Consider the following 18,000-nt stretch of genomic DNA (forward strand, 5'->3'; position numbering starts at 1 on the left):
TTTTTGTTTACATAGGTTTTTAATTTAACAATTTTAAATTTACTTCCAAATTATACTTGAGCTTCAAAACTTGTTTCAGTATAATCAAACACATCAGATAAACTATCAGTTCCATTTTATCCTGACATATGCTCCCTGAAACTCTCTATGCCTCCTGCTCTAACCTTGACTTTTGTTCTCTCTGCCTAAAGCACAGCAGTCACCCTGCTGAGTCTCTTATTCAGAATCCTGAGAATGCCCTTTCTTTCTCTCTCTAGTGACAGATCTCCTGTTGCCAAAATCTCTTCTCTTCCTATTTTTGTGCTGAAGCATATTTCCCAAGAGCAATTTGAGAAAATGACTAAATTTACCCTCAGATTTTATTCATAATTTGGCTGAATATATAATTCTTTCTAAGCCATTGCTCCACTCTCTTCCAGTTTCCAATATTATGGCTGAGGAATCTGAGGTGCCATTATATACAATCCCATCTTTTGAGTGGAACCTTTTTTTCTTCTGTAAACTTGCACAATCTGTTTTTGAATGACTATTTTCCTAAAATTTCAGTAGGCATCATTTTTTTCCTTCTATTTTTTTGCTCATTGTTGTTCCATGCCTGGTGGGTCCTTTCAATCTGTAAATTCACATTCTTTAGCTTTAGCCAATTTTCTTAATTGACTTCTTCTCCTTTTTCCTCTATCTAATCACTTGTTAGATGTTCCTGACTGATGTTATTTTCTCAATCTCTTTGTTCTACTGAGGGATTTGCTCAATTTTATCTTCCAACTCTTCTAATGAATTTTAAAACTCTATCATATTTTTTTAATTTCTAAGAGCTCTTTCATTTTTCTGCAAATGTTCCTTTTTATAACTTACTGTTCTCATTTTAGGAGTTCCATTTTTTGTCACTCTAATGATGCTAATTCTTTTTTGTGTTTTTTTTTTTTTTTTGTCCTCCTTGTATTATTTCTGTCTTCTCTGAATTCTTGAATTCTCCCATCTGTTTGTGCTCTAATGTGAGAAACTTTCCTGAAACGCCTAGTGATCTTTGGATTATTCTCCACAGAAGACAGAAGCACTTACAAGATAATTAAATGCTGTCAGTGAATGAGCAAAATTTGAGTTGAGCCTCATCTTAGAAAGCACAGGTGAAACCCCGGGGTGTTTCACTGCAGAATAGTATAGGTCTTTTCTCTTGGGCCAGTCTGAGAGAAGTCCTTCTCCCATCTCTGCTTATTGAATATAAAAACCTGCTAGAATTCTGAGAGCTGAGCAGGAGAAAGTGGTCTCATATTTTGGACACTTTTCACTTAATTCTCTCCACCCTAACTCCTTTTTTTGTGTTTTCCCTCAGCCAAAACTGGTATTCCCCAAATCCAGACCTTTTCTAACTCATTCCTCCAAAAGGTACTCTTTAGTCTTCTGTTGGGATGGGGAAGGCAGCAGCCAGGATGCCTAAGCTGGAGACTTGGGAATCTAGGAGTTAAAAGCACCTTTTAAATTTTTCAAATAATCCCTTTTCAACTTCATTTCACACCCCTGCCTTCAGAAGTAAACAATGTCTCTAATTCTTGAAACTTTTAAGTACTCTGCAGCCCATGTCACCTTGTCTCCTTAGCTTCTTTCCCTATTAGCTTAAGTTTCAACTTTCACTGCTTGCTAAATCAGTGACTGGAAGGTTTAACAGGAGCCCACATGGGAGGTCTTAATAGATTTCATGTTGACTCGTAAGAACACTGGATATTATGGTGTGCTCTAAAGGGTTAACTCACCAGGTCTGGGTTGTCCAAACCCTGTACATCCCAAAGAAAGTTGTGGCCTATCCCAGACTCCTAGAAAATAACCACTAAATTTTATCAGCCTGCCTGTTAAGAGTATCTTCGTTTAAGTGAAGCCTTGGGCCATATCAGACAGTGTACACTTATAATATGATTTATGCTGTGGGCCTTGGGCCACATGTTACCACCCTGACCTTTGGAGGCATTGGAGAACTAAGGTCAGCCATGCTTACATAATGAGCCTCAAATAAAAACCCTGGCCACCAAGGCTCAGGTGAACTTCCCTGGTTGGCCCTCCTACACATTAGCACACATCACCGCTAGGAAAGTTCACCATCCATACCACTCCACTGTACGAGGACAGCTAGAAACTTGTGTCCAGTGTCATATGGGCCTTTTCTATTACTAATTTTAATCTGTATGCTACTGCTATAATAAGCCAAAATCATGAATACAAAGCTTTGCTGAGCTCTGGGAATACTTCTAGCAAATCACTGAGGCTGTATGTGGTCTTGGGAGACCCCTAAAGACACACTGTCTTTGAATTATTATGTACATAAAAAAGTATTTCAGTAAATTCTAATGACATCTAAAAAATGGATTAGCCATCTCAAAAAAAATCTATCAATGTTTCCCCAATACGGTCCAAAGAAAGTGCCTTTAGCAGCCAGCACATAAAACAGATTCTAGAACTGAGGTAACATCAAAGTACAGCTCTGTTTTAACTCCATCAAGGTCTTACAAGTAACTCATTAGGCCAAGTTTAAACGTTAAGTACCTGCTAAATCTTTCATAGTTGTTACTAGAAATATCCAAATAGATATTTAACTATTTGAACTAAGCTGTCTTTATTTTATGATAAACAATCCCTTTGAAATATTGCTGATACTGCTACAACCTGACAAAATCTCTTTCTTTGCAGACAGTACAACTGCAAACTCTACCAAGAATTAGCAAGACTTCTAATTAACAAACTTAACTGTTAATATTCACTAGATTTTCCCCCTGCTCTGGTATTCTCTTTATCTCCAAGTAATTTCTAGAAAAATAAATGGAAAGACTTCAGGGACTAAACAATTTAAAGAATTCTGAGGTCAATCATCCCCCACTTTTCAATCCTTTGAAAGGAATCTGCAGTATGGTATGGTTGAGGGGTTCCATGATCTGTACTTTAAAAGATGGCAGATAGAATGCTAACTCTTCAGAGGTATGTTTATGAGATGTGCATAGTATCTAGCATAGTCCCTTGTAACTAAACACTTCAGAAATTTTTTTATTCAATGATAAATTATTTACAGATCTATTCTACATTATTTATAAGATGTTGCATATCAAAAGCTCATAGAGTGGTATAATGTGATCCAAACAACACTATATCAGAATCTTAAGTGTCCGATAATTATATTATAATCCATATTAAAAAGGAGAATTCTAGCCCTTACTGCCAACTTGGAATCTGAACTACAACCATGACCCGAAAACAAACAAGAACAAAGTACATCACCATAGACAATACAAATGCATATATGTATCTGAATCCAGTCAAAAACCATAACCATTCCATACCATAAATCTTAGTTTTATTACCTCTTTAATTTTTTCCCTTTTCTTTCGTATGTCATTATCTTCTGGGTCTCCACCATTTATTCCTATTAGATTTGGTATAGGGACTGGTGGCAGTGGCTTCTTTTCTTTTGTCTTCATCTCTTGGACTACCTTATTTTTCTCTGTCTGAATTTCCGCTCGAATTTCCTCTCTCGATTTTTTTAATTTTTCTTTTGCTTCTTCCAGGGCCTTCTCGTGATCAGCTCGAATTTTATTTCTTAAACGTTCCTCTTCTTCCCTATACGAGAAGAAAAAAAAGACTGATAAGAATGATCCTTAAGAAACTTCAATCTTTGAACATAAAATTTAAAGTTTCCTCCACCAAATCCTGATAGATGCTTTCTACTCCTGACATTAAAGAGTAAGTATGATCTGGGGGAGAGACTCAGACCTATCTGTCCAAATAGGATAAATATAATTTGTTATGAGCCCTGGATGATGAGGAGTGAACAATTTATAAGATGGAGGAAGAGGGAACTTAGAAAGTTACAATTGCAGGACCCAAAGAGAAGAGAGAAAAGAGCAATCAATAACTTATCAGAAGACACATGAAAAAAGAGCAGGGAGGAGAACTGGGGGGGAGGGGGAACCTGGTTCCCCCCCTAGTTGTTAGGGCCACCTGGGTGGCTCAGTTGGTTAAGCGTCTGCCTTTAAACTGGTTTAGTGTCTGCCTGAAAATTTCTCTGAAATTTTCAGAGAAAATTAGAAATAGAATCAAGCATGGAGAGGGGACAAAAATATAAATATAGGGTCAAGGATAGAAGTAAGTGGAAAAGAAAAGAGCTTGGAAAATTTTTTCATTTGTTATACAGTACAAGATATGCTTCTAAAACTTGTACATTTTGGAAATACTATAGACTTTAAAATACAATTTCCAACTGATGTGGGAATTGAGAGAGTGCTTAAAACTCTCTTGAACCCCTGTTAAATATACAGATTCCAATTCAGTAGTTCTGTATGAAACTCATGAATGTGTGTATTAAGAGCTCCTCTGATGAATCCTGGTATGCACACAGGTTTGGACACTTCTGCAGTGGACTCCTACAGGGTTTTCTATCCTACCCTACTTTTGTGAGAACTCAATCTTCTCTCCACTTCTACCCCAATCCACATTAATGAATACAGGAGTGGTAGTTCCTATTTTCCAAAATAGCCAATGATGAATACTCTAAGGGTAAATATCTAACTCAATAGTCACCAGAGTCAACTCTCCAGAAATTTAATTCAAACTCTGCAGACAGCTGGACCTATAACATTGCTAGTGGGAATAGAAAATGCTACAGCCACTCTGGAAAAGGTTAGCAGTTTCTTAAGAAATTAAAGGTGCAACTATCAGAAATTTCAGCATCTGCACTGGACATTTATCCTGGAGAAGTGAAGGCTTATGTTCACAAAAAAATAAAACTATACATAAGCCCATCACAAAAAAAAAAAAAACAAGTATTGTATGATTCCACTTACTTATTAGTATAATCAAAATCATAGAAAGTAGAATGGTGGCTGCCAGAGGATGGGGGGTGGGTGGAGAAATAGGAAGTTATTGTGTAATGAGTAGAGTTTCAGTTTTGCAAGATGAAGAGTTCTGGAGATGGTTGCACAACAATATGAGTACATTTAATACGACTGCATTGTACACTTAAAAATAGTTGAAGTGATAAATATTATGTTTATTTTTCTAAAAACTGGCGGTGGGGAGATTCTATACAGAAATGTTTGTAACAACTTTACCCATAATAGGCAAAAACTGCAAACAACCCAGGTGTCCTTCAACAAGTAAATAAACTAAACCACTGTTTATACTAAGAGTAAGAAATACTACTCAAAAAGAAATAAACTATTCCTATTCATACACACTTGAATGAATTTCAAAGGTATTACTATGTGAATTGAAAGAAGCCAATCTCAAAAGGTTACATTCCATATTATTCCTTTTATGTGACATTCTCAAAAAGAAAAAATGTAAAGATGGTGAATAGATCAGTGGTTGCCAGAATTATGGATGGGGGAGGGGTTAACTATAAAAGAATAACACACAGAGTTTTTTGGGAAGATAGCATTGCTATGTAACCCAATTACAGTGATTATGGGAATACATACTTGTGTTTAAAAATCAAAGAACTGTACATCAAGAGAAAAATATCAATTCATAGTCTAATATTAAAAATAAAATGTTAGGGCCACCTGGGTGGCTCAGTTGGTTAAGTGTCTGCCTTTGGCTCAGGTCATGATCCCAGAGTCCTGGCCCTGAGTCCTGCACTAGGCTCCCTGCTCAGCAGGGAGTATACTTCTCCCTAAGCCCCTCTTCTCCCTCCTTATTGGTGCTTTCTTTCTCTCCTTCCCTCTCTCTCTCAAATAAATAAATAAAATTTTTAAAAAAAATAAAATAAAAATAGGGCAGCTCGGTTGGCTCAGCGGTTTAGCGTTGCCTTCAGCCCAAGGTGTGATCCTGGAGACCCGGGGTCAAGTCAGGCTCCCTGCATGGAGCCTGTTTCTCCCTCTGCCTGTGTCTGTGCCTGTCTTTCTGTGTCTCACATGAATAAATAAATAAAATCTTAAAAATAAGTAAATTAATTAAAATAAAATAAAATATAATGTTAAATGCTTAGAGAAAAAAATGGATTGCTAGCAGTAAGAAGTTGATGAGAGAAAAAGGAGAGAGAACGCAACAGACACAGACAGGGCAACACAAGGGCACTTGCAGGTAGGGAGAAAGAATCCATGGGGCCTGCAGACAGGATAGAGATGGGAAGAATGCAGTAAGGACAAGCCAAGGTTGGCCCCTGAGTGAATTCACGAGGAATTCTGGAATAATCTGTTTGGAAGATTCAGGCAAAAGAAGGTTTCATCAGCACACGTGCCAAATGAAGTCTTAGATAACAAGGCAGACAAGGCAAGCACCACCCGACAGCCTCCCAGTCTCCCCCCACCACCACCACCACCCCTTACCAACAGATTAACACTGCCTAGCCACAGAGATGATAATGCGTTGTTCTCAGATGCCTCCCCTACAGTTAGGGGTGGTCACATAACCCTATTCCAACTAAAGAGACAAAAGAGGGTCATTAGGAAATATTTTCCTTTGGGGATTAAAAAATGGACAGAGCCATCTGAGAGAAGACCAAACCTACCCAAACACCTATTTCTGTCTTCAATTGTGTTTGTGATGCCTAAAGCTGTGACAGCCATTGTGCAGCCAAACGGCCTGAGGATAAATGGCCAACATGGTTCAGAAAAGAAAAGAAAGAGGTTAAAGTGCCTCCTGGTATCATTAGGCTCCTACCAGGGCCTGCGAGGCCAGTCCCCAGATTTCAAAATCTGTGGAGCTCAATTAGTTAGGTGTTCTGTCACTTGCACTTAAGGATTTTCCCAATTCGCTCATTCAACGTGCAAACAATACACAGTCAGGATAGCAGAAGGCCTGGGACTAAATCCCAAAGAAGAGTAACATCAAAGAAGGACGACTGGTTCTTTCAAGAGAAGTTTCTGTCCTGATAACGAGTGGGAGAGTCTCCACAGGTAACCATGCTTTCCATTTCTAGCTCCAAGCACCGTGTTACCACTGAACGGCACATGGAAGCCCCTACCGTGTTCACAACAGCTCATCTGTGGCATCACCGTGGAAAGCAACCTCACCCACCAGTGAAGCTCCACAAACAGTTGGGTATTACATGCCACTTTCTAGAGGCCATCCTGAGGCTGGGAAGAGGAATATGGGCCACAACACATTTTATGTCCCTCTTCAAAGCTTCACAATGCACATGAGTATTTTAAAGGCTCTGAAAAGTTCTGCAATAAAGGTGCCTAACATAACACTGCACAACCTTATGTAGTCGCAGTCCCCCTTTTCTGCACACACCCCTTTTAGCATGCCACAAAACACACTGTCACAAGGGAATGTTCTCAAACTATGCCAGCAACCAACTAATAAGCCTTTGGTACAACCCACCACTTTTTGTTGTGACATTAGATGTATGTCTGAGCCTCCTTTTCCCATCTGTGAAAAGAGTACCCCCATCAAACTTGCAAGACTGTTGTGAGGAGTGGATGAGATGAGTCTAAGAGTATAGAAAAGTCCTTATCAACTCAAGATTCCTTCCTTTCCTGACCACCTACTCTCTTCCTCACCACACACACATACACACACACACACACACACACACACACACACACACGGTGCCATTTAGTGGTATGAGCTAACATCAGTGTCCACAGGGACCAGGGACTGATACCCAGGGACATCTTGCAACTTCTCAGCGTGCACTGAATGACATTAACAGCTTCTTGTCAAACCTACAAGGATTTAGAGGGCACCAAATGCTCTTCAAATGGGGTTAGCCTCCCATAGAAACTAGCAGATAGCTGTGCCCTCTCTCTTCCATCCCCGACTCCTTTGCCCATATGTCCATAACAGCAACTAGGACTTTCAGAAGTACCTTAGAAATAAAAGGCACTATGGGCATGAGTGCAGGGAAGCCTATTTTCAATTACTATTTCTACTAATTAAATGCTAATATCAATTATTTCTCTAATAGTAAACACATATATTTGATAACATGCATATGTAAACAATTTTCAAATTACACAATTTTTATTACTTTCAAAAAGAAAACTGAACTCTCTAAATTGTAGTACTCTATAGGAAAGCCCCAGTCACTTTACCCCACTTTAGTTATTGCTATGGCATCCAAACATGGTTCATCAGAACCTATACTGTTGAGTGTTATGCAATTTTAAAACATTTTGAAAATCTAAAGGTCTGTCAATTTGCATTTGTCCCTTAAAAATAATTGTTTAGCAGTTTAGTGAGTACATTCACCATGGAATAGCCATCATGAGCTGGAGTTCAAAGAAAGACCAGCTGAGTCCTCAGGAAGAACTCGAGAGTCCAAGGAATTGAGTCAGACCTCCTGTTAACTAGGGACCAAGAAGAATCGTTTTATGATTCAGAAAAAGTACTTAAGGCAAAACTACTTAATCCAAAAGCCAGGAGACAATTATCTTTCCAGTTCTGCCCCAACTTTCTCTGTAATCTAACACAAATCACTAAAAACCTCTAAGATCAGTACTTTCTGGGAAAACACATTAACACTACCCTGACTATACCACTTAACTAGTGGTATCCAACGTAAGTAAAAGTACTTAATGAATTATAATCCATTAATTATATCAAACATACTAATCTCTCTTACAGTTTTCTTCTCCATATATATCTAATTCTTATTTTCATTTTGGTCTCCTTTCAAGGGGCTCCTCAAATTTTAGTGGCCAAATTTCTAGATTTTAAATTACACCAGGTCATTCAATTCTTTTGGGTATTTTCACCTAGCTTATCTTTTACTGTATTTTTATGATTTTTTTAACTTTGTTATCTTCAACAGATAATCATGTTGAACTTCCACTTGCATATGCCTCCTCCACCTTTCCATCAGCAGCTTGCATCATTCAGTGTAATAAAGATTCTGGCCACATCCAAAGAGAAGTGTGACTTTGTCCTCAACTTCTGGGAGGTAATCTCTCATACGTGACTGAGGCACTCTTGCTTATGGGGAGTCCTGGCCACACCCAATCTTAGGGTGGGGCTGGCCACATCTAATAGTTCTAGAGTCAGGGCTGGCACGCTAGTCACACCAACAATATAACTTAGTGTGAGGGTTCTGGGTCAGTTTCATTGAGACTGAGTTCAATCATGTCTGCAATCAATCAGTTAGTCACGCCTACATAACCAAGCCTCAATAAAAACTCTGGACACCAAAGCTTAAGCAAGCTTCCCTGGTTAGCAATATATACTGGCACACTTTGATGGGGGGAGAGTAATGTACTAACTTCACAAGGAAAGGACACCAGAAGCTCCACATCTGGAACCTTCCTGGACTTCACCCAATGTGTTTCCTCCTTTGGCTGACTGTAAACTCCATCCTTTCCCTGTACTCTACAATCCTTTCATGAGTATAACAGTTTTCAGGAAGTTCTGTGAGTGCTAGCAAATTATCAAACCTGAGAGTGGTTGTGAGAGACCCCTGAAATTGGAGTTGGTTAATACCTTCTAAAACATGACCAGCATGCACCCAGAACCAACTGGTACACCATGCTGGTTCATTCTGTGAGATTCTTCATCTCCATTCTGCCCCCCTCTTTTATCTCATTTATGTCTTGATGGTCAATGTTGGGGCTTTCTACAAGTATTTCTGGTTTCTATAAATCTGGGACTGAGCATCTTCTAACATACAGAAATTATACTCAGAACCAAGAGGATCACCCTCTAGGATCCTCAGGTAGACTACATTCTCCCTGCACTACAACTTCGTCACCACCACCATCTCCCAGCACCCCCAATTTTTTTTCTTTTTTTTCTTCTTAGGGATTCTTGGCCTTTTATTTTTTACTACTTTGTTTTAAAATTTGTTTTTCACTTCAGTGATCCTTTTGTTATATTTCGTTCTGATCTTTGTTTTCAATTTCTGGGCTCTGACCTCCGTAGAATCATCTAGGGTGAAATTTGCTTAGGTGGTGGTTGATATTCTTGACTCAGCCCGCTCAAACAGCCAATCTGCACTGAGCAAAATGACTAGAAAGAAGAATTCACCACAAAAGAATTAAACAGTACTCTCTGCCACAGAATTACAGAATTTAGATTACAATTTGATGTCAGAAAGCCAATTCAGAAGCACAATTATAAAGCTACTGGTGGCTCTGGAAAAAAGCATAAAGGAATCAAGAGACTTCATGAATGCAGAATTTAGATCTAATCAGGCTGAAATTAAAAATCAATTAAATGAGATGCAATCCAAACTGAAGGTCCTCACGATGAGGGTTTTAATGAGGTAGAAGAAAGAGTGAGCAACATAGAAGACAAGTTGATGGCAAGGAAGGAAGCTGAGGAAAAAAGAGAAAAACAATTAAAAGACCATGAGGAAAGGTTAAGGGAAATAAATGATAGCCTCAGAATGAAAAATCTACGTATAATTGGGGTTCCAGAGAGCGCCAAGAGGAACAAAGGGCCAGAAAGCATATTTGAACAAATCATAGCTGGGAACTTACCTAATCTGGGGAGGGAAACAGGCATTCAGATCCAGGAAATGGAGAGGTCCCCCCCAAAATCAATAAAAACAGTTCAACACCTCAACATTTAATAATGAATCTTGCAACATTAAAGCAGCAAGAGACAAAGAGATTCCTAACTTATATGGGGAGAAATATTAGATTAACAGCAGACATTTCCACAGAGATCTGGCAGGTCAGAAAGGGCTGGCAGGATATATTCAGGGTACTAAATGAGAACATGCAGCCAAGAATATTATATCCAACAAGGCTCTCATTCAGAATAGAAGAAGAGATAAAGAGCTAACAAGATAGGCAGAAACTGAAAGAATATGTGACCACCAAACCAGCTCTGCAAGAAATATTAAGGGGGACCCTGTAAAGAAAGAGGAAGCTCTAAGAAACAATCCACAAAAATAGGGACTGAATAGGTATCATGATGACACTAAATTCATATCTTTCAATAGTAACTCTGAATGTGAATGAGCTAAATGATCCCATCAAAAGACGCAGGGTTTCAGACTGGATAAAAAAGCAAGACTCATCTATTTGCTGTCTACAAGAAACTCATTTTAGACCTAAGGACACCTATGGCCTGACAATGAAAGGTTGGAGAACCATTTATCATTCAAATGGTCCTCAAAAGAAAGCTGGGGTAGCAATCCTCATATCAGATAAATTAAAGTTTATCCCAAAGACTGTAGTAAGAGATGAAGAGGGACACTATACCATAAAGGGTCTATCCAAGAAGAAGACATATCATGAATATTTATGCCCCTAAGGTGGGAGATGCCGAGTATATCAATTAATAACCAAAGTAAAGACATATTTAGATAACAATACACTATTAGTAGGAGACTTCAACATGGCACTTTCTGCAATTAACAGATAATCTAAGTACAACATCATCAAAGAAACAAGAGCTTTAAATGATACACTGGACCAGACAAATTTCACTGATATATACTGAACTTTCCATCTGAACACAACTAAATACACATTCTTCTCAAGTGCACATGGAACTTTCTCCAGAATAGACCACATACTGGATCACAAATCAGGTCTCAACCAATACCAAAGATTGGGATTGTCCAAAGATTGGGATTGTCCCCTGCATATATTCAGACCACAATGCTTTAAAACTAGAACTCAATCACAAGATTTTGGAAGAAACTGTAACACGAGGAGGTTAAAGAGCATCCTGCTAAAAGATGAAAGGGTCAACCAGGAAATTAGAGAATTAAAAAGATTCATGGAAACTAATGAAAATGAAGATGCAACCATTCAAAATCCTTGGGATATGGCAAACACAGTCCTAAGAGGCAAACACATTGCAATACAAGCATCCATCAAAAAACTGGAAAAAATTCAAGTACACAAGCGAACCTCGCACCTAAAGGAACTGGAGAAAGAACAGCAAATAAAACCTACACCAAGCCAAAGAAGAGAGATAATAAAGATTCGAGCAGAACTCAATGAAACAGAGACCAGAGGAACTGTAGAACAGATCAACAAAACCAGGAGTTGGTTCTTTGAAAGAATTAATGAGATAGATAAACAACCATTAGCCCAGCCTTATTAAAAAGAAAAAAGATCCAAATTAATAAAATAATGAATGAAAGAGGACAGATCACTACCAATAGCAAGGAAATATACACAATTTTAAAAACATATTATGAGCAGCTATATGCCAATAAATTAGGCAATCTAGAAGAAATGGACGCATTTCTAGAAAACCACAAACTACCAAACCTGGAACAGGAAGAACTAGAAAACCTGAACAGGCCTATCAATAACCAGGGAGGAAATTGAAGCAGTCACCAAAAACCTCTCAAGACACAAAAGTCCAGGGCCAGATGGGTTCCCAGGGGAATTCTATCAAACGTTTAAAGAAGAAACAATACCTATTCTACTAAAGCTGTGCTGAAAGACACAAAGGGACGGAATACTTCCAAACTCGCTTTATGAGGCCAGCATCACCTTAATTCCAAAACCAGACAAAGACCCCACCAAAAAGGAGAATAACACACCAATCTCCCTGATGAACACAGATGCAAAAATTCTCAACAAGATACTAGCCAACAGGATCCAACAATACATTAAGAAGATTATTCACCATGACCAAGTGGGATTTATCCCCGGGATGCAAGGCTGGTTCAACACTCATAAAGCAATCAACGTGATAGATCGTATCAACAAGAGAAAAAACAAGAATATGATCCTCTCAATAGATGCAGAGAAAGCATTTGACAAAATACAGCATCCATTCCTGATCAAAACTCTTCAGAGTGTAGGGATAGAGGGAACATTCCTCAGCATCTTAAAAGCCATCTACGAAAAGCCCACAGCAAGTATCATTCTCAGTGGGGAAACACTGGGAGCCTTTCCCCCAAGATCAGGTACACGACAGGGATGTCCACTCTCACCACTGCTATTCAACATAGTACTAGAAGTCCTAGCCTCAGCAATCAGACAACAAAAAGAAATAAAAGGCATTCAAATTGGCAAAGAAGAGGTCAAACTCTCCCTCTTTGCAGATGACATGATACTGTACATAGAAAACCCAAGACTCCACCCCAAGATTGCTAGAACTCATCAGCAATTCAGCAGCGTGGCAGGATACAAAATCAATGCCCAGAAGTCAGTGGCATTTCTATACACTAACAATGAGACTGAGGAAAGAGAAATTAAGGAATCAATCCCATTTACAATTGCACCCAAAAGCATAAGATACCTAGGAATAAACCTAGCCGAAGACGTAAAGGATCTATACCCTAAAAACTACAGACCACTTCTGAAAGAAATTGAGGAAGACACACAGAGATGGAAAAATATCCCATGCTCATGGATTGGCAGAATTAATATTGTGAAAACGTCAATGCTACCCAGGGCAATTTACACATTCAATGCAATCCCTACCAAAATACCATGGACTTTGTTCAGAGAGTTGGAACAAATCATCTTAAAATTTGTGTGGAATCAGAAAAGACCCCAAATAGCTAGCGGAATATTGAAAAAAGAAAACCACGGCCGGGGGCATCACAATGCCGGATTTCAAGTTGTACTACAGAGCTGTGATCATCAAGACAGTGTGGTGCTGGCACAAAAACAGACACATAGATCAGTGGAACAGAACAGAGAACCCAGGAATGGGCCCTCAACTCTATGGTCAACTAATATTCGACAGAGCAGGAGAGACTATCCACTGGAAAAAAAGGACAGTGTCTTCAATAAATGGTGCTGGGAAAATTGTGGACAGCCACGTACAGAAGAATGAAACTAGACCATTCTCTTACACCATACACAGAGATAAACTCAAAATGGATGAAAGCTCTAAATGTGAGACAAGAATCCATCAAAATCCTAGAGGAGAATACAGGCAACAGGAACTTCTTGCAAGATCATCTATGAAGGCAAGGGAAACAAAAGCAAAAATGAACTATTAGGATTTCATCAAGATAAGAAGCTTCTGCACAGCAAAAGAAACTGTCAACAAAACTAAAAGACTACCTAGAGAATGGGAGAAGATATTTGCAAGTGACATATCAGATAAAGGGCGTATCCAAGATCTATAAAGAACTTGTTAAACTCAACAGCAAAGAAACAAACAATCCAATCATGAAATGGGCAAAAGACACGAACAGAAATCTCACCAGAGAAGACATACACGTGGCCAACAAGCACATGAGAAAATGCTCCGCATCACTTGCTATCAGGGAATTACAAACCAAAACCACAATGAGATACCACCTCACCCCAGTGGAATGGTGAAAATTAACAAGACAGGAAACAACAAATGTTGGAGAGGATGCGGAGAAAGAGGAACCCTCTTGCACTGTTGGTGGGAATGTGAACTGGTACAGCCCCTCTAGAAAACTGTGTGGAGGTTCCTCAAAGAGTTAAAAATAGAGCTACCCTACAACCCAGCAATTGCACTACTGGGGATTTACCCCAAAGATACGGATGCAGTGAAAAACAGACACACCTGCATCCCAGTGTTTATAGCAGCCATGTCCACAATAGGCAAACTGTGGAAGGAGCCTCAGTGTCCATCGAAAGATGAATAGATAAAGATGTGGTCTATATATACAATAGAATATTACTCAGCTATTAGAAACAATGAATACCCACCATTTGCGTCAATGTGGATAGAACTGGAGGATATTATGTGCTGACTGAAGTAAGTCAATCGGAGAAGGACAAACATTATATGGTTTCATTCATTCGGGGAATATAAAAAATAGTGAAAGGGATTAAAGGGGAAAGGAGAGAAAATGCATGGGAAATGTCAGAGAGGGTGACAGAACATGAGAGACTCCTAACTTTGGGAAATGACCAAGGGGTAGTAGATGGGGAGGTGGGCGGGGGGATGGGGTGACTGGGTGATGGGCACTGAGGGGGGCACTTGACAGGAAGAGCACTGGGTGTTATACTATATGTTGGCAAATCGAACTCCAATAAAAAAATATACAAAAAAAATTTAAAAGATTATCTTATTTAATTCTCACACTAATTTATGAGGTACCCTCTATTAAGCACTGTTCTCCATCTTATTAGAAAAATACTAAGGCATAAAGAAAAAAATTAAGTAATATGTTCAGGATCATAGAGCTAGTAAGTAGAGAGCCTAGACACAAACATAGGCATTTTGACTTCTTAAATATTCATGCAAGTATCACCTTTCATATAAGAGATGAACTGTATTTAAGAGTCTCTTACTGTGTAGATACAAATACTATTTCTCAATCTTCTCTCCCTTCTTTCATCCTAGAGCCCTCACTTTTTAGCTAAACTCATGCTCCTACTAAATAACACTCTATTTCTCAGTCTCCCATTACTGAAACTGCCCTATAGAATTTGTGTGATCACAAATAAGGTTTTATCTTGCTGAAGCCACTGTTACTTTGTGACTTTTATGTTTGGTAAAATGACCTAATACTAACTAAACTACTCTTCAACCTAAATGTTCTCTTTCCCAGAGGCTTTCATTAGTATCTGAGGGCTGATTTGCCAGAAAGAAATGAACCAGGTGATAAATTTCTCTCTCCAATTAGAGTATTAAAATATGATCATGTTTGGAAACATTATGAAGGGCAAATACATTCCTCAATTACATAAGGATACGTAAAATTACACTGAAATCTTGTTTGGCAAAGATTTAGGCAGATACACAAATACTCTCCAAGTATACTCACTCTCTCCCTCTCTACTCTTCACCTAACAAACATGAAGTCTCATCCATCCTTCAAAGTAAATAAATTTTATTATTTATTCAAACCTGCCTGTCTTCACCTTCATTGGTGTCCCCCTTCCTCTACCACTATACTTTTTCAAAAGCACTACATTTGCTGTTTTTACTTTCCTTAACATTATGTCACTCTTCCAACCACCACATTTAAAAACTGATAACCTCAGTTTATCCATCCTTTGAAACCACCTCTTCCTCACACTTGTGTTTCCGACAAACTGCTGATCACTGGCTTTATCATAATCAATTCACCCTGAAAATGTATTCCATCCTCACTTCTGTTCTCATTCTACACACTCTTCCTATTCAACACCAACCAAGCGTATTTTCTCAACTATTCTATCCAAAAATACATATATATATATATATATATATATATATATATATATATATATAGCCAGCCTTTACTAGGTTACTAAGTACTCCAAATTTCTAATAGTATGTAAGACACTGCTATCAACTATTTGCAAAATACCTCTAATTTGACATGTACAAAACAGAATTCAATAATTACTGTGAAAAACAGACAATCACAGTCTAGGTTCATTCACAAACATATATTTTTATTAAAATATCAGCAAAGTTAACCAGCAGTTATAAAACATAGAAAAAAATAATTCATCATAACTAATTGGACTCATCCCAGAAACAAGCATAGCTAAAACATTAGAAAATTCTATCATATAATTGACTTGTTATTAAAGAATAAAAACTACATAAATCATTCAATGAAACAGGAAAAGAAAGTGATAACATTCAACACCCATTCCTAATTTTAAAATCTTACAGCAAGGGGGGCGCTGGCTGGCTCAGTCAGTAAGGGCCTGCAACTCTTGCTTTTGGGGGCTGTGAATTAAAGCCCCATACTGTGCATAGGAGATTATTAAAAAATAAAATCTTTAAAAAAATAAAAACTTTACCAAAGGAGAAAAAGAGAACTTCTTCAACCTAATAAAAGATATCTTCCAAAACCTATAGCAAATATTCTTAATAGTGAAACTTTAAAAGCATTCCCTTCAAAATGAGGGAAATAAATTAGAAAACTCACCATCACAATTTTATTTAATTACACTGGATGTCTTAGCTAGCAAATAAAAGATGAAAATATACGAAAAAGTCCAAAGAAAAGTCTTCTATCATAGATAATATGACGTATATGTATAAAACCCAAAGAATCTATAAATTATTAGAAAAAGAGTGCAGCAAGGAAGGGAAAAAACAGCAGGCATCCAATGTCACTGCCTTTTCCTTCCTACCCTGTGGGTCTCACCTTTCTAGACTCCCAGCATTCAAACTTCCACTGACACATTCTTTTCTCTTACAGTAAAACCACTGTTTACTTCAGCTTTCATTCCCATCCATTATTTAATTGCTAAGATTTCCAGGCTGTTCTTTTGATTTAGATTTAAGAAATATAAGAGCCCTTAAAGACTTCGCCAGGCAACTATTCTAAACCATTGTAAGTGAATTTCACTAACGTGACTTACTAAACTCCAAATTCTAATAGCCAACTCTATGGGTTGACTAAAAAACATGCAGAATGAATCAAAAATGTAATGCCATCTTTCAAAAGATAAATGACAATGACCTATATGATGGCCTTGTTTTAATGACAAAGTTAAATATTAACCTTTCAAATATCCTTTATTTTAGTAACACTCTCAAGAAACTTGAGGATCCAGGAAAGCACAACAAAAATCTGTGAAGTAGTTATGTAAATAGCTACTTAATGCACAATCACAGACCAAGAATGAGCTTTGGAAGAGACCACAAGATAGTCAGCAACAAGTACAGAATATAATGGAATAACAATATTCCACAGGGCTTCGGTGACAAGTGCTTGAAACAATTTAAGACCTTCCAAAGAGAAATGCCACTGCTTCAAGGTCATAAAGGAAGAACTCCTTAAATTCAAGGTAATCAAGAGATAAAAGAGTACTAATTATTTTGAGAGAGTTGTTCACAAATATAGTCTAAGATGATTCTTAATAGCAAATGAAAACACACTACTTGCCCAGAATAACACTGTCATACAAATGACAGTGAACTTTCTGAATGTTGCTGTTTTAAGCAAAACCATGTATTTTCTGGTATCCAGATTTGTGGGTAACCACAAACCAAAGAGCATAAATTCTATCACATTTGGGTTCCCTATTCCATTAAGAGTGAATCCATTCTTGAGAAAACATGTTAAAAGGTAAGCCCAACTGTTATCAATACAAGTAACTGGTCAGTCATCTGAAAAAGACTGAAAGAGATTCAAAGTGAAATAAAATTCACTGAGAAATCCAACGACCCTTAAGTTTCCATACCAAATCCACTTACTTTGGTCACGTGGGTTCCATACAATAC

The 18,000-nt window shown here is 38.0% G+C and overlaps 1 protein-coding gene across 1 annotated transcript in view; it reads right to left on the bottom strand.

Moving 5' to 3' along the window:
• The window catches only part of MAN1A2 (mannosidase alpha class 1A member 2), a 182,208-nt gene that overhangs the window by 134,168 nt on the left and 30,040 nt on the right, over nucleotides 1–18,000 (bottom strand). The window contains exon 2 of the mRNA XM_072766782.1: nucleotides 3,345–3,600. Coding sequence (XP_072622883.1) covers nucleotides 3,345–3,600 — 256 coding nt within the window. The remainder of the gene's footprint in view (nucleotides 1–3,344; nucleotides 3,601–18,000) is intronic.

This window comes from Vulpes vulpes, chromosome 8, assembly GCF_048418805.1.
Source record: "Vulpes vulpes isolate BD-2025 chromosome 8, VulVul3, whole genome shotgun sequence".
Classification (NCBI taxonomy): domain Eukaryota; kingdom Metazoa; phylum Chordata; class Mammalia; order Carnivora; family Canidae; genus Vulpes; species Vulpes vulpes.